Source organism: Rattus norvegicus, chromosome 9, assembly GCF_036323735.1.
Source record: "Rattus norvegicus strain BN/NHsdMcwi chromosome 9, GRCr8, whole genome shotgun sequence".
Classification (NCBI taxonomy): domain Eukaryota; kingdom Metazoa; phylum Chordata; class Mammalia; order Rodentia; family Muridae; genus Rattus; species Rattus norvegicus.
In genome coordinates, this window is record NC_086027.1 from 55,705,763 (window position 1) to 55,729,991 (window position 24,229).

General features: G+C 38.5%; 3 protein-coding genes across 14 annotated transcripts in view; 2 read left to right on the plus strand and 1 right to left on the minus strand.

Annotated features, from left to right (window-relative positions):
- Ankar (ankyrin and armadillo repeat containing) overlaps positions 1-3,959 on the plus strand; it is a 76,041-nt gene extending 72,082 nt beyond the window's left edge. For all 3 annotated transcript variants that reach the window (XM_039084559.2, XM_039084557.2, XM_039084558.2), the window contains exon 24: positions 1,360-3,959. In XM_039084559.2, coding sequence (XP_038940487.1) covers positions 1,360-1,607 — 248 coding nt within the window. In that variant the 3' untranslated portion in view covers positions 1,608-3,959. The remainder of the gene's footprint in view (positions 1-1,359) is intronic.
- Positions 1,627-19,563, minus strand: Osgepl1 (O-sialoglycoprotein endopeptidase-like 1). Of its 10 annotated transcripts, none has more exons than XR_010054587.1 (9): positions 15,464-15,648; positions 14,222-14,464; positions 9,598-9,856; positions 7,617-7,970; positions 6,719-6,849; positions 6,530-6,601; positions 4,683-4,786; positions 2,851-3,076; positions 1,627-1,810 (listed from the first exon to the last, which is right to left on the minus strand). XR_010054587.1 is itself a non-coding variant. In XM_063267059.1 (8 exons), exons 2-7 carry the CDS (start codon positions 14,440-14,442, stop codon positions 4,708-4,710), a joined length of 1,245 nt encoding a protein of 414 aa, XP_063123129.1. In that variant the 5' UTR covers positions 14,443-14,464; positions 18,330-19,546; the 3' UTR covers positions 1,627-3,076; positions 4,683-4,707. The 10 variants fall into 10 exon arrangements, 7 of the variants coding, with proteins under 7 accessions (XP_063123129.1, XP_038939388.1, NP_001380997.1 ...); XR_357008.5 differs by having other exon boundaries at positions 2,983-3,076; positions 9,469-9,856; positions 15,464-15,645; NR_172073.1 differs by having other exon boundaries at positions 9,469-9,856; positions 15,464-15,542.
- Positions 15,631-24,229, plus strand: part of Pms1 (PMS1 homolog 1, mismatch repair system component) — a 110,833-nt gene continuing 102,234 nt past the window's right edge. Inside the window, exons 1-3 of the mRNA XM_039084041.1 lie at positions 15,631-15,743; positions 16,937-17,077; positions 20,823-20,915. The gene's annotated coding sequence lies outside the window, so the exon portion shown is untranslated. The remainder of the gene's footprint in view (positions 15,744-16,936; positions 17,078-20,822; positions 20,916-24,229) is intronic.

The following is a 24,229-nucleotide window of genomic DNA, read 5'->3' on the forward strand; positions in this document are numbered from 1 at the left end:
GCCATAGGCTTGCCTACAGACCAGAGTTATGGAAGCATTTTCTCAATGTTGGTACCATGTTTTTCAGTTGTGTCTAGGTTTGTGTCAATAAAACAAACCCCAACCAGCACATCTAATCTCTAAAAATTTAAAATGTGGAGACAACCCTCCAGAAAGCATACCTGTAAGCTTCTGTTTTGTAACTCTACATACAGAAGACATGTTCTTCATTCAATGTCTTTCCTACTATCTTCAGTTGCCACAGATTACTCTGGCAGGATGGCACAGCTGGTAAATGTACTTGCCAACAAGCCTAATGATCCAAGTTTGATCATCAGAACCTATGTGGTGGGAGTGAACTAATTCCCAGAAGTTGTCTGTTAACTCTGCCCTCATACACACAAACTTTTAAAAAGATCTTTCTCTGTTATCTCCACATAAAACACAAATAAGGCACCATATAACCATGTCTTAAATGATTTTCATGTATAATTATCTAAAAATTCGTAGACCAATGGCCACATTTTTTTCATTGATACCTGACTTTTTTTGACTTAATTGGTAGTTGAAAGTTGGGTAGTCCAGGTATAAGGAAATCAGAATTTAGATCTTACAATATTATTCTTTTCTATTTTAATTTTAAAAATACATTTTAATTCCATAGGGGGAGGAAGGAACGGGTCTGACTACAGATGCCCAAGAGGCCATGGGTCAGATTCTAGTAGAGTTAAATTTACAAGAAGTTGTGCACTGCTTGATGTGGATGCTGGGTACTGATCAATCAGTTCTCTGCAAGAGCACTATACGCAGTCAATGGCTAAGTCACCTCTCCAAGCCCTTATTAGGTATTGAATAGGAAATAAACACAGGTTACTTACTGTTATGCACATGTTTATTAATCTGGCATCCTTAGAAAAGGGTCATTGATGGTGTATGTTGTCCTAGCTAAGCATCTATGACATAACCAGTAAGAAAGAAAGCAGGAAAAGTGAAAAGAATGTAAGACTGGGGGATGGCCCAGTGCTTAAGAACAAATACTGATCTTTTAGAAGAGCCAAGTTTAATTTGCGGCATCCATATACAGTTCATGGTTACCTGTAATTCCAGCTCTGGGGAAGGTGATACCCTCATCCGGCATCAGTGGGCACCCACGCACACTGCTCTCTCTCTCTCTCTCTCTCTCTCTCTCTCTCTCTCTCTCTCTCTCTCTCTCTCTCTCCCCCCTATACATAAACGGAATTCCTTTAAACAAAGAGAAAAGGAATGTTTATTCAAAAGTATCTGTAGAAAGACAATATATGTTTTAATTAAGCAGTCAGGTTATACTTAGGGCACTTGATTTGATTTGAGAGATGTTTAACTATGGCTTCTTATTTACAGGGAAAGAGCACCGAAGAAAAGCAAGACCTAAAATCCAGCCAAGAGATTCTCTGACTTTAATACCACCTGCAACTAACTTCATGGGGCTCTTCAGAACAACACACAAGACCAATGTTTCCCACAACATTTTTTCATTTTCATCTGGAATTTCATCAGATATCATAAATGTATCAAGACCAAGAATAGTGTTTTTGAAAAACCTTGGGAAAGGTGAACAGAATGCCAACCCAGAGCCTGCAGAAAGCTAATAATTAAAAGCAAAAGGCATTTGAAACATGAAATGATTCTTTACTGGTCTTTCTCAAAGCAGATATTTATTGCGGTAAAAATACACAGCATCTTCAGGGGATGAAATTTGTGTTGTTGTTTGAATGGAAGTTATTTATATTAATACTGAATAGATTTTCTTCCCAGAGTTTCATATGGAATTTAACCGCACGTCAGGTATTGCCTGAAAAAAATTAGAATTTCTATGTAGAATGCCTGTACTTATACCTATAATATTTATCAACTGTCATGAGTAGAATAATACATATTATATATATATATATGTGTGTGTGTGTGTGTGTGTGTGTGTGTGTGTGTATCTATATATCTAAAATACGTCTCAAGAGTTAGAAACATTTTTGAGTTGATATGCTGAGTTAAGAGCCCACATATTAACACTTACAACACTTCAGCTGTCAAATACTTATCAATGTGTGAGACTTCTGAGAGACCCGAAGTGTACAGTGTCTAAATATTCACAGGAGTATCGGGAATCACTGCCCATAAGGTACACGGGGAGAATAATTCAAATACACGGAAACTAGAGTGATCCCATTATCTACAAGGGGTACCTTTTCTTTGCATCTGGAAAACAAAATCCCTAAACAAACTAGAATTTAAAAGAACACAAAACATACACACCATAAAAGCACAAAAGTGGAAACCACAGTATACAAGCAAAAGACCAGTAAAACAAAACAAAACAAAAAATGTCCAAACTAAGGCATGAGGCCCACCTAGCCTTATGTGGGGTTTATATACCCAGTGAGACTCCATTGGAGAAAAATTGTTCATTGCAAGAAGATGTCAGTTACGCCAGCTTCTTAGTTAGAGATGGGAGTCTATGTCCACTCTCATATCTGAGGACTACGGCCCGATCTGGCTTGAGACTGTGCGGGCCCTGTGTGTGCTGCCACATCCCTGAGGTCATATGTGCGTCAGTCCAGTTGTGTCTGGGGGCCACCATTTTCATACCTGCTGGCTCTAACAAATGTTCTACCTTGCCTCTGGAGAGCTCCCTGAACCTTAAGCGGAGGATGTCCTCAATTCATAGACTATTTTTTATCATTTGGTTGTTTCAAGATTATAGATAAGAAAAGCGTCAAGATAACATCCTGAGCTTTACCGGGTGGAACCATATTTAACCAAAGATCTGGGCGATTCATGCGAGAGGTTTGCTGAGATTCAAACCAGTGTAAGCTGTACAGTGAGTTCTACACATACCTGAGCTAGAGTGAGGCTGTCCCAAATGAATGTATTCATAATAAATATTTTGGTAAATTTTCTTCCATAATTTATGTGTACTGATAGTAGTATCCTTAGGAAACTACAAGTAGTTAATTCATAATTACATACAAAATGCAAATCCAAATGTAAGACGTGAGTTCAGGAACTAGTTGTTGCTTTTACTTGTTATTTCTTCACTCTCACCATGTCTTCCAACAGCAATCTAATGACCAAGAACACAGAGGTACTGTGAGGAAAGGCTATTTCCAGACACTCTATTTTTTAAAAGGAAAATAGGAGAGCATAACAAAATTGAACGTATCTATGGAACTTTCTGAGAAGAAAGTTAGCTTAAAACAGGACTAAAACTAGAGATGTTTCCATTCGAATCAAGAATGGTGGCTACACAGCTGTAATTCTACTCTTGAAATGCTGAGGCAGAAGGATCAAGAGAGTTGAAGGCCAGCATGCTATGAAGTGGGCCACCTGAAGAAGGCTTTCTTCTATGCTAAATTTTATCTTTACATTATGGCTTTTCAATAAAACCTGTTACCAGAGTTTAGAAAGTGCACAAATTTAACAAAGTGTTTGAGTGCAGAGGACATATGGGACATATGAACATCTAGTGGCAAAGTCAGTGGATATAAGTAGCTTTAAGAAAATGGAGATTACTAATTTTTAAATTTAATCTTTGTCTTCCACATGTGTGCCTGGTGCCTGTGGAGGTCAGAAAAGGGTGTTGGATTCCCTAGAACTGAAGTTATGGATAGTTTTGAGCTGCCATGTGGGTGTTGGGGTCCTTTACCAAAAGTATAAAAAGTACGCTTAACAACTGAGCCATTTCCTTAGCCCAAGATGCACTGTACTTATAGCCCCAAACAGTATGAAGTTACTTTACTCAGAAAAAAAATCCAATGGCAAACTTCGTGTCTGTAACACCAAGTTTCAAACAAACCTTTCTCATCTCATTTATTTTCATCTTAGTAAATACAATTAAATACATTAAAGAAGTCAGTGTAGGGTTGGGGATTTAGCTCAGTGGTAGAGCGCTTGCCTAGCAAGGGCAAGGCCCTGTGTTCAATACCCAGCTCCAAAAAAAAAAAGAAGTCAGTGTACTGTAGTCAAAAGCTAACTTCTATTCTTCTAATTTGAGAAATGGGGAAAAGATATCGAATCCATGACAAAAGGTCAGGAATGACAAGAACTACTACTTTCTCCCTGAGGATTTTCTTTCTCTACCTGCCAACATTAGTAAATCCTTCATCCTTTGATTTCATTGCTTTTTCTTTTTAATAATAAAAAAGCTATTCTTTTGCAAAACTATAACATGCAACTATTATTGTATTTGGGAAGAAAAGGAACTTTTTTGTTTAAAGAGTCTTGGATCTAGAGAGATAACTCAGTAGGTAAAGGACATACCTTGCAAATATAGTCCCAAGTTTAATCCCCAGAAATTATGTAACATTGGAGGCATGGCAGTGTAACCTTATAATTCCAGTGCTTGGGTGGTAGAGACAGAGGATTCCTGAGGCTCCCTGGGGCTCCTTGGGCAGTCTGTTCCAGTGTTATTAGCAAAGCTCCAAGACAATGAGAAATCTGGACTCAAAGGAGACTGACAGCATTCCTAAGTGTGACACCTGGATTGTGAACCTTTCCTTGCTACCGTGTGCACACATGCATGGGTTCACTTGCACATACATGTGCCCCTCCAAGACTACACACACACACACACACACACACACTCACATAAAAATTTTGATGCCTAATGAATATATTTAACATAATAATACCAAAACCTTAAAACTTAATTTTATTGTTTAAAATATTACCTGTAGAGACCTTTACAGTCACAAATCAAAGTGTCATTTTTAATCGTGGTACTTTTATGGCAGCTTCTGCAACTTCTCTGGATATGTCTATTCCGAGAGGACATCTGCATAAAGATCAGAGGTCACATAACTTTATACTTGCTTCATAACCTATCAGGACTTGTGCATATCACCTGCTTGTAGTTTGGAAAACAGTGGGAGTGATGAAGAGTGAGCACAGGTGGTCATCTTTCCACATATACAAACCAGAGCAATGCATAACAATACCTTATTCTTTTTTTTTTCTTCTTCTTCTTTTCTTTTTTTCGGAGCTGGGGACCGAACCCAGGGCCTTGCGCTTACTAGGCAAGCGCTCTTCCACTGTGCCAAATCCCCAACCCACAATACCTTATTCTTAAGAAACCTTAATTTTGAGGTATACTCGCAAATTCTACTGCTTCAAAGTACTGTAAATTAGTAAGCTTACATCAAAATGAACGCTAGGGATATGTAGTTAAATGGTTCAATGGTAGAGTATATTTTTAAGCGCCAATTTGGATTTCACAAATTATCAAACAACAAAACTACAAATAAAAAAAATCTTTAAAATGAAACATAAACAACAAAAGATGCCATAGACAATAACATTTTACAAAATGGTATCAGTATTTTAACATAAAATAGCGAGTCTTCATTTGTTCATATTTTCACGGGTCCCTTGGTCTCCATGACTTTTCAGAGTTCACAAGCTGGTCTGTCCTTTTCAACTTTCCCTTGCACTTTTAGACTGGAGAGCTTTTCACCTCTCTCTCATGTTGTCTATTCTTCCTCAGTAAGTAAAGTGAAACCATAGACTTCCACTTTTCTAGGATATTGCTCAAGGTAAGACTTTAAGCTGACCACAGCTGAACAGAGCCATCATGTCCAGCCTCGACACTGCTACAAGGGGGAACAACTGGACCAGGCAGTATCATCTGATGTTAGGCTGCCATGTGAAGTGATTCCTTGAGACACTACCCTAAACTCTGGTTATTCACAATCCACAGTAGCAATTGGTAGTTCCTGCAGCACAACTCTCTGGTGTGGACAAGTTCAAAATGTCAGAAGAAACAAGGGTCAAATATAACCCCGTCAAGTTATGAAACGTAATTGTCCTCTATTATTCCCTGACTAACTTGGACGGAACTTGATACCAAATTAAAGATCTTTGCTCTTGGAACTACGGTTTGAGAGAGGAAACAAAGCTTACAGTGAACAGTTGCCTTCTGGCTTATTTTCTTCTATTCCTGTAGGATCACATCTGTAACCCAGCCTCTTACCTGAATGTTATCTCCAAGCTTCCCTGAAGACTGCTAACACACTAACTGTCCTTAGATAATGTTAGACATCACAAAAGTACCACAAATGGAGATGATTTCTCATTAAGAATATTTAATGTATGCCTGACTGTACGCATGTACACCGTCTGTGTGCAGGAGCACATGGATGTCTGGATGTTGGCTCCCCTAGAACCAGAGTTAAGTGGGCTGTGAGCCACTGTGTGGGTGCTGGAAACAGAATCCAGGTCCTCTGTAAGAGCAGTAAGAACTCTTAACCACGAAACTATCTCTCCAGCCCTGGTAAGAAATAAGACAATGTATTATCTTTATTCATGACCTACAGAAATAGGCCATAACTCATATATAGCTTGTTAATATTTTTATAATTTGGATCTATAGCGGAAATATTTATCAATTATTTATCAACTACATTCATTGAAACCATTAATCTTCCTTAAAGAACCACCAGAACTTCAACAAAAACTTTATATATATAAAAAAATACTCATCTACTTCTTTTATGGTTTGTATAAGCATGATACTACATACTTTGGTTCGTATCGGATGTCTTCTACATCATGTAAAATGCCCAAGCCAGCACGTAATCTTTCAATTCCATTCCTAAATGATAAAAATTATTGAAAAAACATCAATAGCCTTACGATTTAAGGAAAGACAACTGAGTAGGAGATGACTAGTCACACAAACACAACTAAATCACATACATCCTGGGCTTACCATGCAATCATGATACCATTGTCAGTGCACAGTCTCGGAGGGGGACACAACAAAGTGCATTGTGTTGCATTTGCTACAATTTCCAATGCTCTTCGGATGTACAAGTTACTTGCAACACCTCCAGACACAACCTGAAAATATTGGGACGATGAGTATTAATGGCTGTCACATATAGTTATAAACCAGGCTGTTATCTAAAACTGGGGAACAAAACCAGCTTCGCCCAACAAGAAACTATGACATTTGGGGTTATATAATAAGTGATAGATTTGCATAATAGAAATTTGGGAATCTTAATCACAATTTTAATGCCAACATGCATTCATTTAAGGTATTTCCTTATTACTAGAAGTGTCTCTGCAACATTTGCAATCATAATATACCAATATTTTAGACTGCATTTTGTGCTTTTGTTAGTCATTGAGCTACTCAGCTCTTAAGAAACCGTTATCTTTAATATTAATATTTTTAATATTCCACTTTCAATTTCCAAAATGTATATATTTCATTAGTGTATAATTTTCAAAGTAAGATTTAAGATCTATTAAGTATGAAGAATATCAAGACTTGTAAACACATTTAAAGGGATTTAATTAAAAGAAGGAAGATGGCAGTCTACTTTACTAAAAATAGTAACCACAGTGGTCATTCTGATTTCTTTACTATTCAGAAAGTACAATAAAATTCAGAGAGAAATGTAGCCTGGGATTTTTTTCTTATACAGGCTGTAGATATGCCCCATAAAGATGTTACGTCTATATTGTTTTCATTCTGTATTGTTCTACGTTGTCTAGTATGAGCCAAGGACCAACTCATCCTAAACTCGAAGTTACCCGGTTCCTGGGGAAACCAAACTGGAACGTACACTATTACTACAAGGGAAGAGGGCAAAGCTTACTAATACTGCGTTAGCTGGAGATAGCAAATTTTTCTGCTGGCAAAACAGAATAGCACGATGTGTTCTTTTCGCAAGGTGGCACGCTGTTGCGTGCTGTACCGCAGCAGCAATGTCTGCGGCTGATGACAGGATTTGCCCCTTCTCAATGCCTTCTTCTTTTTCCTTGTGTGTTATTAGCTTATCGGTGACATGTTGAAGTCCCGTAAAAGAAAAATCACAGTTCTTAGCATTCTGCATGGGTGGATTGATAGTAAAGTGGAATCTATTTCCTTCTTTGGCCAAATGTTCTATAGCTTTCCCACCACTCATTGTAGAACATTCTGGATGTTTGATTAAAGAAAGTCTTCTTGCCACCTATTAAAAACAAGCATTTAAAATTTTTTCATATAATATATTTTGACTATAAATTATTAAGAAAAAAATTATCCAATATTGACCAAGTCAGTTTCAAACCAGAAGAGATATAGGGATGGTTCAAAATATACAAGTCAATACATGTAATAAGTGACATTAAGAAAATAAAGATACAATATAAAATTTTATATATATATATATATATATATATATATATATATATGTATCTCCATCCTAGGATACACATTTGAAAACTGTAAGATATAAAGATAATGAATTCACGAGTTCCTTCTAAAATCCTGGATGACTATAGGGAGTCTGCTAATTTCAGGGATCAGGCAACTCTTCTCTCCAGAAAACTGACCAGCAGGGTCCAAGTACTGCTTCTCTAGTCTCTCTTGTACTGGGATTGGAAAATTAAAGTTGAGATGGTTATTTAATGCTGAACTTTAAAAATAAGAATCTGGCTGGCTGGTAGTGGCCCATGCTTTTAATTCCAGCATTGGTGAGGCAGAGGCCAGCCTGGTCTACAGAGCCAAGACTATACAGAGAAACCCTGCTTCAAACCCAATAAACAAGTGAGTCATCTGTCTATCATTTTATCTATGGCGGTAGGTTCCATACTACTAAAAGTTGTTGTGATGTTTAGCAATAAAGCACTTAACATTGAGCATCTGAGTTCCATGTTAATCTTCTCTTTTCCCTCGTATGATCTCACGATATGTAGCCCCAGTTTGTCTTAACCTCACCATGCAGACAAAGTAGGCCTTGAACTCACCGCAATCCACCTGCCTCTGCTTCCCACATGCTGTCCCTAAATCTCTGAATACCTTTATATTCTTGCAGCATGCTAGTTTCCTAAACACTTTCACAAGAAGTGTTTGACTAAATATATATTGATACCTGCAAACTAATTGAGCTTTTACATATAAATGTAAAATTCTTATTATTTCATTAAATGGCTAAATTTATTTGGCAATAGTGGTCACTCACACCACTGTCAGCATATGGGAGGCTAAAGCAGGAGGATCATTGTGAGTTTTGAGTCTAGCACGGGTCACAGAATGACACCTATCTAAAGAAAAAGAGTTCAAGTTCTTACAACTCTTAGGGCTTTTCGTTGTTATTGTTTTGTTTTCCTCTTTATGGAGCCCTGGCTGTCCTGGAGCTCACTATGTACACCAGGCTGGCTTCAGACTCAGAGTTCCGCATGCCTCTTGCCTCCCAAGTGCTAGGATTAAAGATGTGCCCCACCACGCTTAGTCACAACTCTTGACTTTTAAGACAAGACATTGCTGCATGACCCAGGCTTGCCTTGAAGCCAAGGTTGGGCCTTGAATTTGAAGTCTACATTGCTACCTCCACCAAGCCTTTGGCAATGATTTTTAAAAATAGTTTTTTAAGTCTACTTATGTAATGCTCTTATTTGCCTGGATGAGTAGTCTGTAGGCTGGAAAGAGGCAACAGAAGGAAAGGAGAACAACCTCTGGAAGAGTACCTTGTCAAGCATGTCGCCTGGCGCTATGTCCAGGGACTTCCCGAGGAGCAGAAAATCTGAAACACTCTGAACTAACGCCAACAGGCAGTGGCCTCCAGAAATCAAAAGAACTAAAAAAGGAAATCCGACTTTGTGGGTCAGCCTAATAGTCAGCGCGTGAGCCTCCATGTGATGGATTGGGATAAATGGCTTTTTAAACTGATTTACTAGCTGTACGCTAAAGGATAAGCCAACCCCCAGGCTTAGGGCCAGTCCTGGTTTGATGGTAGTTGCAATTGCTGAGAGGTCGCTTGGGGAGACCCCACTGGCAGAAAGAGCTTCTTCTACTATTCGCTGAATATTTTCTCTGTGAAGCTGTTGAGCGACTGGAGGAACAATCCCACCTGTTCTGAAACAAACAAACAAACAAAAGAGAGACAGCTTTTAAAAGACTAGGAAAGGAAATGTTACATTTGAAGGCATTTTCCCCATGAATCGTTGTATAAGACTGATAAGAGTTCGATACTATTGCAGACTTTTCATGCTGTGTTCAAAACCCCTGTGGTTTACTTCTCATTAATGATATCACCAGAAGAACACTCTGAAACCTTTCAAAGAGGTCATGGACAAAGAAAGGACCGGCTAACCCGTTAGTTCAAATCAATATTTTTGAGGAGAGAATTTCAGAAATTAGTGCAAGAGTTATTTGTCTGAAGTAACTGTATACTAAACTCGATAGGACAGTATGAGGAGCCCAGGCATCAGAGATGACTCATATTTGGTAGGGATGACTGGGAGAAAAAGAAAATACTAACAGTGAGAAATATGAAGACAGTTTTGTGAAGATGAGTTTATTTTTAAACACACGGCACTTGAGGTCACACCAGGACAGTAGATAGCTTGCAATCCTAAAATAAGGTTTGGGAATTTATGCTCAGTGTCTAGGAAGGCCAGCGAATGATCACCCAAATGTTAAGAATAAGCAGGGAGGGCTGGGAATAAAGCTCAGTGGTAAATCACTTGTGTAATATACCCAGGGATTTGCATTCAGTCTCTAGCACGGAGAGAACAGCCAGTGGAACTCAGCCGGCAACAAATATAGTAGCCTGTTCTGCTTTATGATCTGAGAAGCAATCTCACATGGTCTGTAAAGTTTACCTCTGGTCTGAACACATCTCCATAAAATACTTCACACTGCAAGATCATGTGGGATAATCTCTATGGCAACATTCAATAAATATTTAGTTACTACTTTATATAGAGTTTTTTTTTTCAGGAAATGAAAACTTAAAATCATTTTATTTCAACAAGTGCATTTAGTCATAAATTTTAAAAACTGTATGAAATATACTTATTTGATATTCTCATCTGTTAGTAGCAATAGTATTGTCAGAGTCATTTGAATTTCACGGCTCATTTTGAACAATCTAATATGTAAGTTACACTTTTATTTACTTATGGGAGGGCTGGTGAATGTACAGGTGCTCAGAAGACAACTTGCAGAGACAGTGTCTTCCTCCCACCACGTGAAGTTCCAGGGAGTGAACTCAGGTCAGGAGGGGCCTTTACTAATGAGTCATTTCACTTCCCTTAACATCAATTCTACCTTTGTCTCCACACTTAATGTTCAGTTTAGTAACACTCTTACTGACGCCACCAAAGTTAAAGCTTCTTCACTTTTCTAGCTGCAGTATTGATTCTTAGAGACCACCACAGATTGTGATGTCTCCAAAACACCAGAGAACAATCTGTTGACTGTTTTTTTATTTTCCCACATCAAAATATTTATTTGACTGGAATGAGAGTTTGAATGTTTGAATTCAAGTCTTTTCCTCCCATTCATTTCTTCCTCCTATCTTATATCCATTTTATGCCTTTTTGGTAGTTTTTCAATAAAAATTATGCTAAACAATAAAGACAAATGAGTAAAACTGTGGTCTTATTCTCCAATAGTTAATAAGAACATGTTTTATTATCGTCTTTTAATTTGTATAGAGAATGCAGATGATTAGGGAGACGCGGTGATAAGGGAATTGTTTAAATTTGAAGAGTCTAGGCAAGGGGCAAATGGAGGATTAAACTAAATTGACAAGGAAGGAGAAAACTATGTCAAGTAGTACTTGAGGGTTAAGTTTCTAACAACTGATGGCTGACTTGGATGTGGAGTGAGGAAAAAGTAGTGGTCTGAAGATGGGACACGCTAACAACCAGTGCCTTACTATCACTCTTCCTACACTACTCTGCAATGATCTCTTCACAGTCTGTATTGATAGTAACAGAACTACTATTAGTAATGGCTATGTTCTACTGAATCACTTATACTTGTCAAATTCTGCAGCAAGAGCTCTAACATAATTCACATTTAATACATTGGCATGGTTATCTGGACTTTATAGACAAGAAAGCTGAAAATATGTATGGCCTCAGTATGAAGGATTAGAAAACTACATGTCAGCCTGAGGCAAGCAAGTAGAAATGACAGGTGAACTCCCGCCTGTTTTGGAGTACGCACACACCTTCCCTTGTAATATACACTTGGCAGTCTAGTTCCTTTACCTTTACCCACTCTGCACACACATCCCTCTCCAAACAAACGTACTTAGCGACCTTAGAACTCTCTCCCTCCCCCACCTGTGGGGGCCATATGTACTTCAATCTCTGAACAATGGCCCTGTAACAATCAAATTTAGACAAATTTTATTCAAATATATTCCCAAGAGAAAAAAGGCTGATTCAGTTTGATCTCATTTGGATGCACGTGTAATCTTAACAAAAGTGTTTGCCCAAATGATCTTTTTGGGAGAATCCCCTATTTACCATCTTATGCCTACACATAATTGGGCATGCATGGGATTAAAGCAGATGCATTATGGAAGGGGACATACACAATAGGGAAAATGAGTATCTAATCTATCAAAATGAAGAACCACTCAAACTCTGCTCCTGAGTAATCAATCCCTCCGTTTAAACTCCATGAACATAGCCCTGAACAATAATCTTGAGTCTTCTTAATCAGGTGGCCTCCTGCCAGTCTTGACAGTATATCCATTTATAGCCAGCGCTGTCATTTTGTTTCTTTTGTTGCTCTATGTGAGCCCTTTCCCATTCTTTGGGAAAGTAGCCAAGAACCTGCAAATACCTAACCTGACCCCAACCACTGACAGCAAACCCATTGGATATGGTGGGCTATTCAGATGTATCATATGCATATTAGAAATCATAGTGTCCCAGGTATTGCCTGGCAACGGTAGGTTTCCAATTCATGCTAAGCTGAGCTGTGTGGATGATGTTACTGAACAAACTTGCCTAGCATTCCACTCAAGGGGTATACACTCTGGTTAAGTGGAATGGTTTTGTCTTTTTGCCTTTGTTGTTAGTGTTCGCTTGGACAGCAATATTCTCTCTATCTTTACTGAGGACCTGTGAATCAGACACTGTGCTAGCAGGGCAACAGGAGTAGCACAGTGGTCAATATAGACAGAGATTGATTGGAGGAAAGATTATGACCAGGCAAACAAGTGTATAAATTGTGAAAAGGATTAGAAAGAAAATATGTAGAACATAGTGATACAGAATGAACCTGATTTAGGTGATATGCTTAGAGTAGGCCTGTGTGTGAAGATAATATTCAAAAGCTCAGTAAATTAAAACAATGTCCTTAGCATGGTAATTATTATATGATATTGATTTTATGCTGCTTTGCACTGGTAGCTCTTTGTAGGTCTGTGTGCATTATATGACAGAAGGACCTTCTGGTAGTCTATTGACCACATCAATATCCATGTAGTTTGTTTCCAATGGTGTGTTGTTTCACTCCATTTCCTCCATAAATTATTCCCACTGAAACTGCTCTTCTTGCTTATTGATATGGAAAAGAAATCAGAGAGGATAAAGAACTTGCCCAAAATAATACCAAAAATACCAGCCATTTTTTTCATTCTTCAAATCCTGGAAGTTGATAACTTTGAGATGTATTTCAATGTGTTTTGAGTTAATAATCTAAAAAACACAAACTAGAGATTATGTTTAAAATATGGATTTCCATTTTCTTTTGAAAATTATGATACTCTAATGATTTTTAAATTTTACATTCTTGAGTGACAATTGGCTAAAGCTAAGTATATTTTACACTTTATATCTAGTCCAATTATTTAAGTCACCAGTCCTGCAGTCATCTGCAAACAGCTGGGTTGATAAACCCAAGCTTTCGTACAACAATGTCTTAACTACTATGCGAATTCTATATGTACATGTGAATAGAATGTTTTGAACTATCAGGTGATGCTTTCCCAGGACTTCCGTTGAGACCATGTATGTAGAGGAAAAAAGCTGGCAGTCAGAGAAAAATCATAAAAATTATTAGTTCTGTGAATGACTGTTGCTTCCTTTTGTTCTAAGGATTGGCAAACATTGAGATTGCACTGTGAACTGGAGAAGCCTTGAAAGACAGGACAAGGTATGAAATATTTGTACAGCAGGTTTTTGCTTGTTTGTCTGTTGTGTTTCTTTTTTGAGACAGAGTCTCGCTGTGTGGCACTGGTTGGCCTGGAACATCTGCCTGCCTCTGCAGTGCTGGCATTAAAGCTGGTATTAAAGGCATGGACCACAAGGCATAGCTGTTTATTCTGGTACTTAGTGGTCTAACACAATAGAGAAGAATTTAACTATTAAATTTTGACTTTTATACATGATAAATGGAAAAGAGTGGTATCATTTTTCTTAAAAAAAAAAAAAGGGCAAAAAAGCAGAAAATGACCCAAATCTTTCTACTTACTTCAGATGGACTTCCGTCTGGGAGTGCAGTGCTTCTCCCAGCACATTTCCAGTTTCATCCACCACAGCAGCTGCTGTGTCATCACAGCTGGTTTCAATTCCCAGCACCAGTTTATGATGAAAAAGTGCTCTAGGTTGAACATTAAATCTTCTTATAAATCCACGAACGTTACTCCTTGGTGGTCTCGGAATAGCTCCTGCTGTCTTACTTAACATTAGCATATTTACACTCTACAAATAATTCCTAGAAAAGAATTACAGAAATACCATGTCATTTACAATTAATTCATTTACTTAGAATAATGAATATTATTTTTAAGTATGCAGACTTACAGAATTTTAAGAACATTTTTAAAAAGTTATCGAAGTCCTTAAGATTTTAGAGGCCCTAGAAATCACTCGATACAAATAGATCAGATTTTGCAAGAGAAAAAATGAGAAACATGTAAAATGATTACTATTTCAAGTTGAGCATCCCCAAAGTGAAACTCTAAACCACTCTACCTACCTGATTTGTTATTGAAAATACGAAAAGTACTAAAACATTGCTATATAAAATTGCTTTAACTGTGTTTATAAGTATATAAATAAAACATGAATTTCACATTTATTCCTGAGTTTCATCCTCAGTCATGAATGTGGAACTTCACAAAATAAAAAAAAAAAGTTGTCTTTGTTGTAAAAATAACTTTTTTTTTTTAATTTGAAACACTTCTGGTCCAGACATTTTGGGTAAACCATGCTCAACATCCGCTTTATATAACGGTCAATGTTATAGTGTAATAGTTATGTGGATAGTCCTATTTAAAATGACGTTAAAGTTAAAGGCAAATAGAATAAATGAAAAAATAAAGGCCTCCCGGTTCTTGACACCCCCCTCTCTCTTACAAAATAGAGAGCCCTGCATTTGGACAGTTTATTAAAGTATATGCTCACTAGTCAGGATTTAATTTTGTATTTTGGAAACAAGTCCTCTCATAAAGTTCATTGTAAAAAAACAAACAACAAAATCCCCCGAAAACGGCATCTTAGCAAAGGCAACTGTAAAACTTATCTGATCTTTGCATTCACATCTCCACCTCACCACTCACACTTCTTCCTAAATCCTTCTCCCCACATTAACTCCTCCCCAAAAGATAGCAATCCACCACCGAACATAAACATCCTAGCATTCCCACACATGTGAGGAATGAGCAAAACTGAGGTTGGAAATAAAGTGAACACGTCAACTGGGAAAGCAGACCTGTAGGGAAGAATCAGGTTTCCTCAATTCGGACAACACAGCTGGAATCCGCTGGCTGGGAAACGGAGGAATTTCTATTGGTGGCAACAAACGCCTGGGACAAGACTCAGGAGCACTCTCCATTCACCTTAGGAAGCTGCAGGCGCTTGCACTACGCCCAGGCGCCCGGAAGTGACGCCACTGCTCTTGGGCCCCGCGGTACTTCTTGTGACTTGAGAGCCGCGCTTCTTAAAGAAAGGCTGAAAGACCTCTCGTAGCCTGCGGCGTTCCTAACTGGTTTGTGAGTACCGGGACTTATACAAAGTCACACTGATAGCGACTCATGAAAAGGTGTCCAAATTCAGTTCACCGCACTGTGCCCACAGTGTGCTTGCTACATTTTAGGAAAGAGTTCTGCCCTCGGTTAGAACTTTACTGCCACCAAGAGAAAAAGGATAGGGTACATCTATTTTAGGAAAACTGTCGCCAGACTTAAAAAGTAGTGGCCTGAGAAACCTTCCATTTTCACGGGGAAACAGTATTTTCATCAGAAGTCAGAACACCAGCAAATACAGCGCTTGGTTCTCAGAGAGTGAAGTGGTTTTGGTTGTGCAGTTTAAACGACTGCTCCATTTACCATCCCAGTGAAGCACCTGTGGCTGCCTCATCACAAAGTCAGTGTAATAAGTGGTGAACATTTTAAAAATATTTCTGCGTGGCATTCTATAGTCCCAGATTATTAGGTCAACTTTCTGTGTGGCATGTAGTAATCATTGCATCTTGCTTTGATTTTGTTGGTTTGGTTTATAAATTTGTTAGTACAATCAAATGAATGTCCTTTCTACCTAAACTTTAAAAACTGTAGTAAGCAAAGGCTTGCTTGGATACACATCTTTGCTTTGTTTAACGACAACAACAACAACCAGGTAAATTTTATCACACTTATACTAAAGTCTAGGAGCAGTTACAAATAAGTTCATAATTACAATATTGAGCTTACTTTTAAAAACTTGAGACATTTTTCTTCAATATATAACAATAAAACACTTCTGTGCCAGCGTGGTCAGGAGAACATCCATGAGATACTGTGTTCAATGACCTTACTTACAGGTAATTGGGTACTAAATTTGAATGAATTCAAAGTCACAGAGTAAGTGCCTCTAACTAACATTAGAATGGGCCAGGGCAACTTTGACTCTGGAACCTGTTTGGTTAAATGCAGGAAGACAAACTCATTTGTAACCTTCAGGTGAATTTAATAGGAAGAATCTTACAAAACCTATTCCTTACATGTTCCACTTAGATGTGTGTACATGTGTATGAAATATTATACAAACCAATGATTCAGGTTCTTGCTATGTTGTCCAAGCTGACCCTTAACTCCTGGACTTAATTCTTCCTTTAGCCTCCATAGTAATTGGGCTCCAAATACCCACTCCCACAGGCCTACCTGGATTTTATCACACATTCATCAGGACTTTTCCTTTGTGGCAGGTACTTCCTTGGTTTTGAGAGCTAAAAACTTAAGATCCACCCTTGATCTTCAAGACAGGGAATTGAAAGGTAGAGAAATGGAAATGCACACGGAGTAACCTGGGGAAGGCTGAGTGGTTCGAATGATGGATCTGTAGCCTGGTAAGATCATGACCTAATTCCTTGGTTTCTGCATCTGATCCTTTCCAGGGTTTGGCTTGGAAGTGACTGGACTCTAGGCTACTGAGTCACACATCACAAATTGCTAGAAAACTATTTAAAAGCCATCAGAACTAGTAATTAATTAACTTGTTAAAAATGTATTGATGCTGGGACTAGGATGGTGAGTCTGCTGGCCTCAACTCTTTGTTTTCAATAATCCACAATGAAGATCAAATGCAGATTATATGCATTTGATGGAAGCTGTAGAAATAAGTCTAGTGCTCTTAATGGCTAGTATTTCCCGCTTGAGCCATATACCAGTTTCAAATCAGGCATGCACTCTATGGCCACCTGCCTTTCTCCTTTCCAGTTTTTTTTTTTTTAAAGATTTTATTTTATTGTATATTGGTATACTGTAGCTGCCTTCAGACACACCAGAAGAGGACATCAGATCTCATTACAGATGGTTGTGAGCCACCATGTGGTTGCTGGGATTCGAACTCAGGACCTCAGGAAGAGCAGTCGGTGCTCTTAACCACTGAGCCATCTCTCCAGCCCCAATTTATTTGTTTGTTTGTTTTTGTTTTAAGATTTATTTTATTTATTATATATATATATATATATATATATATATATGTATGTACACTGTAGCTGTCTTCAGATACACCAGAAGGGGGCATCAGATCTCTTTACAGATGGTTGTGAGCCACCATGTGGTTGCTGGGAATTGAACTCATGACCTCTGGAAGAGCAGTCGGGTGCTCTTAACCGCTGAGCCATCTCTCCAGCCCTCTTTCCAGTTTTAATAAGCAATACCGCCTTTGATGTGAGAAAAATCCTCATACTTCAGGAAATACTGTTAGTCTGGTTTCACTTTTGGAAGGTTTTATTTCCCTTACATTTTGCTTGGTGAGGTATTGTACTTTACAACTTGTCCTTCAGGTTATCTTCTTATGGCAAAGACAGAACATACATGGTCTGAAGAACTCTCATTGTTCCAGTCTTCACTACCATTGCTCTCCAAAATTCATCTTCCCCGACTAGAATTTAGTAGCTGGTCAATATTAATACTTCAATCTTGGCAACAACTATTGTCCTTTGTCTTTATGAATGTAAGTGGAAATCATAACCACATTTGTCATATTGTGACTTTCACAGTGTTTTTGAGGTTAACCTGTTTTCTACCATATGTCAAAATTCCCTTTTAAACATAGAATCACTTTTCACTGTGTGTGTTATTTTATCCACTCACCTTTTGATATGGGCATGTGGACTGCTTCTATCTTGTGGCTATCGTGCAGAATGCTGCTGTGAACATGTATGTTCATGCATCCATGTTCCTGCTTTTACTTCTTTCAGATATATACTAAGTGAGCTTTTCATCGTTGTCATGAAGAACACTTTCAGAGGATGAAAAGTTGCTTTGGCTCACCATTTCCGATAAAAAGTTCATGTTTTTAGGACTGTGATCAGGTGGAGAACCATGATGGGAGCACATGGAGGAAGACCACGCTCACCTCACTGTCAGCTGAGAAACAACAAATAAGGAGAACCAATCTGGAGACGGGATATGCAACCCTAAGGAGTAGGCTCTATCTCCTGAGAGCATCTTGCACGGCAATCAAGCTTTTAGCACTGACTTTTGGAAGAACGTTTTAGATCCACACCATTCCACAAAGCAGAACTGCTGAATCACACAAACTTAACTTCTGAGGAAGCTCCCCACTCTCCAAGTGTGTAGAGGCCACGCACAGTTGAAGTAGGGAAGGGAGAGAGTGAATCTCTGCCCTTCCTGTATGTTAACAGTGCAATGAGAGAAGCACGTGGTTTGAGAATAATTCATGAGAGGAACATGTGTTTCAAAGGATCTCTGTATTTTCCCAGAAATAGTTAATATGTTAATTTTCCACCAATTTGAAAACTAGCCTTTTTGGGTTTTCGGTTTACGGTGCTACTGTCTACCAAACTATAGATTCTAAGAGAGCATAACAACAGCTACTTAAAAGTATCTGTGTCGTTACCCGAATAGATGTTTTGATGGCACAGCACTAAGTTAGAAAAGTACTGAAAGATTAATTCCGTACACTGCATTAGCTCAAATCAGCACTGATGAGCCTTCCTCCATTAAGTTGTGACTTAACAGTAATAGAGGACAGCATGACCCATCTTATAGTAGTTATAAGCTGTTTATAGTGAGCCAAAATCCTAATCTTTATGCATGTAACTCTTCAGCTACGTGTTTAAACTGTAAACAGTATTGAATAAGCACTATTACAGCTGCTAGCTACCATTGTCCATAAAATAGCCTCACATTTCTCCCACTTGCACAGTTGCCGTAAGAACTGCTTTGTTGGGCTGGAGAGATGGCTCAGCGGTTAAGAGCACCCGACTGCTCTTCCAGAGGTCATGAGTTCAATTCCCAGCAACCACATGGTGGCTCACAACCATCTGTAAAGAGATCCGATGCCCTCTTCTGGTGTGTCTGAAGACAGCTACAGTGTACTTATATATAATAAATAAATAAATCTTAAAAAAAAAAAAAAACAACCTGTGGTTTAAAAAAAAAAAAAAAAGAACTGCTTTGTTTTTTAATGTATAGAATGCAAGCTAGAGACAAGAGGTGACAAGATGAGACTTTTTTTTTTCAGTCTGTTATCACCTCAGCTGTTTTGACTTAATGGCCACATCACTGATTCACTTTGTGGTTACAAAACCTCAGATCTTCAACATGAGCTATCGATGGCTTTCCCCTTCAAACACTTAACAAAATGGACTTACTAAACCAAAAGCTAAGAGTTCTTGTCAGAATCCATCTTGTTAATTTTAGCCTATCTTATCTGCCTACTGTTGAATTCTATGTCTTCCTACTTCAAGTCCTGAATGCTGAGATTACAGGGTGTACCATTATGCCTAGCTAAGTTTCTCTACAATTTTAAATTTAATATACATGCTAAATTGTCTTTGTCTTTCTGCTTTGTATAGGTACATATTTATTAAAAAATCTCAAAGCATAAAAGTTACAATTAGAAAATAACATTCTAAAATGAATAAAATTATTTTTTCTATGTAATTAGATTTATTGTCGGTCTTATTTTTACTTTGCAGAACAGATTTTTCAGTAATTTGTATTTTGGTTGACCATATTATCAAGAGGATAAATGTGTGAGTTTTTTTTCCGTCAATGTCATACAGCTTAAAATCAATATAGCCGACACCCAGAGTTAGGACCGTCTAGCCTTTATGCCTATTACTATATTTACTTCTGTTAGATTATAGAGACATTTTTTGAGTTTAATTTTAATGTGACAAAACTCATTTCCACAGAATTCAAAAATTTGAAGGAAAAAAGGAAAAAAAGTTATTTCTTTATGATCCTTTCTCTTGAAAATGTTCTTACTGTGAATATATCTATCCAAAACTTACCCCTTACAAAGTCTTTTCACCTAATTCAGATTACACTGATATACTATTATGTGTGAAGCAATATACTATAGTGTTAAAATTAAGTTATGTGTGATACATATCATGTACAAGCTATCTGAGTTCTTCTCTGCAAAATCATAATCTAATAATGACCATGAAAACATCTGTATAAATAAAGTGTACATAAATCATAATACTAATAAGAAAGCTAATTCTTAGGTGGTATATTTCTTATTTACTATGCATACAGTAATATTTTACATTATATATAACCATTTAATTCTTACAATACCTGACAGGTACTTATTATCCTATCTCACAGATTAAGAAACTGAGCAAAGGATGGATTAAGCAGCTTCTCAAAGTTAGGTAACCACTGAGCCTGTGTTCTCCACTCTAGACAGTGTTTTTTGTGGTAAGTCATGCTAACGGAAATATTTATTATTAACTGCACTAAAGATCTAAGGATACAACATGGTATGGACTCAGATAGTAAATGTAATGATTATATAAGGAAGATTACATAATAAAGAACTAATACCATCTGTACCTCCTCCGATCCTACAAATGGTCTATTTTCCCATGATTTATGTAACAGGTTATGTTGCAACATCCAGGTCTTACCTTGAGCCTCCAAAGAACGATTTAGCTTTGTGTTTTCTTTTTTTTTTTTTTGGTTCTTTTTTTCGGAGCTGGGGACCAAACCCAGGGCCTTGCGCTTCCTAGGTAAGCGCTCTACCACTGAGCTAAATCCCCAGCAGCTTTGTGTTTTCTTAACTAAAGGTCATAACCCTTTGGAGAGTCATAAAGTCAATTTTGCTAGTCTGAACAACATTTAGAAATAGAAACAGGGGGGTTGGGGATTTAGCTCAGTGGTAGAGTGCTTGCCTAGCAAGCGCAAGGCCCTGGGTTCGGTCCCCAGCTCCAAAAAAAAAGAAAAGGAAAAAAAAAAAAAGAAATAGAAACAGGAAAAAAACATATAAATCAGAAAACATGGTTGCACAGCTCACATGGTAAAAACTAACTATTCTACCCCTAGTCCTGTTTTTACATGTGCATGTACTGTCTACATGCTAATCCATGTAATAAAGTGTATTTTAAAATTCAAATGTGTCAAAACAAGAAACACATTCTGAAAGAAGCCAAGGAGGGAAGTGGGTGATTTTAGATAGAACTGGGGATTTGCAGGAAAAGAGAATTGTGACGGTTTGCAATATGCTTGGCCCAGGGAGTGGCACTATTAGAAGGTGTGACCTTGTTGGAGGACGTGTCACTGTGGGAATGGGCTTGGAGACCCTCGTCCTACCTGCCTGAGGATGCTCAGTCTGTTCCTGGTTTGCTTCGGGTGAAGATGTAGAACTCTCAGCTCCTCCTGCACCACACCTGCCTGGATGCTGTGATGCTGCCATGCTCCCACCTTGATGATAATGGACTGAACCTCTGAACCCGTAAGCTAGCCCCAATTTAATGTTGTCCTTTATAAAACTTACATTGGTCATGGTGTCTATTCACAGCAATAAGACCCTAACTAAGAGAGAAGTTGGTACCAGGAACTGGGGTATTGCTGTGATAGGCCTGACTATGCTTTTGTTTAGAAGAATGTGGACTTTGGGACTTTGGATTTGGAAAGCAGTGAAATGCTTTAAATGGGGCTTAATGGGCTATTTTAGTAGGAATGCGGAAGTCTTTGTTACTGAGTGTGATTTGAATTGTGCAGGCCTGGCCCAAGAGGTTTCAAAGGAGAAGAGTTTTGAGGTGTGCTGCAAAGACTGCTTTTGTGGTATTTTGGTGAAGAATGTGGCTGCTTTTTGCCCACGACAGAAGAGTCTGCCTAAGGCTAAGGTGAAAAGACTCAGATTAATTGCATTGACAAAGGAAGTCTCAGAAATGCCCATCATAGATTTTGTTCTCTGGTTAGGTCTCACGAAGAGCATTTTAATGAAAAGAGGGAAGTTGAGAAAGAAAAATAGAAAATATGGTTTGAGTATTAAAGGGCCACCAGGAAGTGAAATGGAGCTGAATCCTGTGTTCAAGGATATTAAATTGAATTAAGGGAGTAATGACCTTGGGGCAAGATCCCACCCAGTGAAGTTAGTTCCAGGCAACTTAGTACAAACCTTTACTCCCAGGAGACAGGCATACAGATTTCTAAATTCAAGGTCAATCTACAGAGCGAGATCCAGGACAGCCAAGTTTAGGCAGTGAAGGAGTTAGGAAAGAAAAAGTTAGTGATGATGTAATAGAACAAGGGGGCAATGTTCCAGCTCCTGCAAGCAGCAGAACTCAGCAGCTTCAGCCATGGGTCTCTGACTTTATATTCAAGAGATTACTGGAGTTAAGAAAGAGACCATCATCACTGAGGAAAAATCTTCTGGGAAGTGTTTTCTGAGAGCACAAAAAAGGAGTGTTCCAGAGATAGACAAGGTTGTACCTCCTGCTGCAGCTGTACTTGGTAATGTGTAAGAGTCACCCAGGTGGTACTGGTTTTGAAGGCTTGAAGGGGTCATGAAGAGCAGCTGAGGCTGGGCACTGTGAGAGGACATGGAAGGCCATTGGTGAAGGTGCACCCTCAGTTGCAATTGACAGCCCAGGACTGAAGGGGTCATAGAAAGGAGTTGAGGCTTGACACCATGAAGAGAGCCTGTGAGAGGCTATGGGTGAAGCCTAGTTGCAATGGAAGACCGCAGTGTATTGGAGATGCTAGTACCATGGGATGATCACCAAGAACAGCTGAGGCAGTGGGGTGGATCAACCTGAGTGCTACAGAGGACAGAGCTGGAGAAGTGAGGCCAGCCCTTTGGAGAATCATGTGTGGATCCAAGACATTGAAACAAGTTGTAACATTGAAGCTGCCTTGGAGACCCAAAGATGTTAAAGATGCCAGAGCCACGGGCTATCTCTGAGGAAAGCTGCTAATAGGGAGTGAAACCAGCTCAGGAGAAAGACGTTTGTTGCAGTCAGCAAAGATGAAAAAGGAGTTGAAGCTCTGAAGACCGCGTGACACCAGACATGGAGATGGCGGAGTGTGAAGTTTATTCGGGGATTACAGGTAAGTGATTGAATGGATCTCAGAAGAAATGTACTTTCTTATTGTGCTAAATTTAGGTATGGCCTCCATACACTCATGTGTTTAAACAACCCGACGGAGGCCAGGGCATGGAATGTGGTGGTTTACATGTGCTTGGCCCAGGGCCTGGCACTATTAGAAGGTGTGGCCTAGTTGGAGGACGTGTGTCACTGTGGGAATGGGCTTAGACACCCTCCTCCTAGCTGCCTGGGGGTGCTCAGTCTACTCCCAGCTTCCTTCAGATGACGATGTAGAACTCTCAGCTCCTCCTGTACCATGCCTGCCTGGATGCTGCCATGTTCCCACCTTGATGATAATGGACTGAACCTCTGAACCTGTAAGCCAGCCCCAATTAAATGTTGTCTTTTATAAAATTTGCATTGGTCATCGTGTTTGTTCACAGCAATAAAACCCTAAGACAGAAATCAATATAATTATCATCAGTAAATCATTCCTTAGGTTGATAATGTGATACAAAATAATAGTGTACCCATAATTTCCTTAGAAACAAAGACACAAATGTTTTTTTATCTGTGTATCTTAGACTTATACTCACTGATGATCAGTAGTACTTCTACCTGTACTAATTCAAGTAAAAGCTGGTTTCTTACCAATGTGTTAAAAATTGTACCTGTACCTTATGACTACTTATTGCCACTACT